The following is a 1,195-nucleotide window of genomic DNA, read 5'->3' on the forward strand; positions in this document are numbered from 1 at the left end:
TTCTCAGTTCAGAGGGCCCCCAGCCTGTCTTTGCCTAGGGGCCCCTGATTTCCTAAATGGATTAAATACACAGAGTGATTTATATTTGAGACGTTGCAGACAGTTAATCTAAATCCACCTCAGAACGCGTCTGTAGAATCTGGTTCTGTCGGTTTAATGAGCAACAGCCTTTCAACAGAGATCTGTTTATGAGTAAAGGAAGGAGAAACGTTTCTCTCAGCCTCATCTTCATCGGGGACAGTCTGTAGTAAATCTGTGATGTGTTTCCAGGTAGAGGAAGGCGGTAAGGCGGACAGCCTGGAGCAGCCTCTGTTGGTCGGGGATGAGATCATCATCATTAATGAGGTGGAGCTGAGCGGATACCGACAGGAGGCCATCGCTCTGATCAAAGGCTCCTTCATGACTCTGGATCTCACCGTCCGCAGGTACAGACGTTGGTCACATGCTTTTATTTTGGAGGAATCTCCACATCACCTTCAACTCAAAGCCGCTGAGCGCTAACGGCTGGAAGGTGGAGACGGGGTCCCTGTTTGTGCATTTTCTTTAAAAATGCAGCAAATCCTTCAGCTTTCACTAATTGAATTTTTGAGTTGATGGAATTTTAGTTATTTTTATTTCTATCTGGAGCCGTGCTCCTGGCAGCTTCTGGACATGCCAGCATTAATCATTAATGGAATTTAACCAGACTATGTGGGAATTTCCCCTCAGAAGGTTCAGAAGCTCATTTTCCTGCTTTCTGGTGACTTTATGAAGTAAATCTGCCTCCTAAAGGACGAGGAGGCCAGGGCCGGACATTAGGAAAAACATCAGGAAAGATTCAGCTGGCTCCTTTTCTCTGGTAGATAAACAAACAAACTTAAACAGAGCAGAAGAAATCTTTGATAAAATTGTTTAATTAAGTCCCTTTATTTTTATTTGGTTCTGTTCATATGGATGAAGATTCAGAGGGAAGGTCTAACGCAGATCTGCAGTCAAATTATTTTTGTTTATTTGTATCATTTTTTAAATCAATCAGTTTGGATTCCATAGTGACTCAGGTTTATCAATAAACATTTACTAAATGAGACGTGGTCAGAGGGTGATGTCATGATTTGGTGTTGGATTGAGGACCCAAAAGCAGAGGCAGGTAGGCAGAGGTGAATTTAGGTGGGTTTAACGAGGCTCACAGGAACTGAGGCAGGAATAAAAAAAGCCA

General features: G+C 43.1%; 1 protein-coding gene across 1 annotated transcript in view; it reads left to right on the plus strand.

Annotated features, from left to right (window-relative positions):
• LOC107095581 (protein Shroom3-like) overlaps positions 1–1,195 on the plus strand; it is an 85,492-nt gene that overhangs the window by 8,011 nt on the left and 76,286 nt on the right. The window contains exon 2 of the mRNA XM_015391731.1: positions 271–425. Coding sequence (XP_015247217.1) covers positions 271–425 — 155 coding nt within the window. The remainder of the gene's footprint in view (positions 1–270; positions 426–1,195) is intronic.

This window comes from Cyprinodon variegatus, unplaced genomic scaffold, assembly GCF_000732505.1.
Source record: "Cyprinodon variegatus isolate N-32 unplaced genomic scaffold, C_variegatus-1.0 Scaffold558, whole genome shotgun sequence".
NCBI lineage: Eukaryota > Metazoa > Chordata > Actinopteri > Cyprinodontiformes > Cyprinodontidae > Cyprinodon > Cyprinodon variegatus.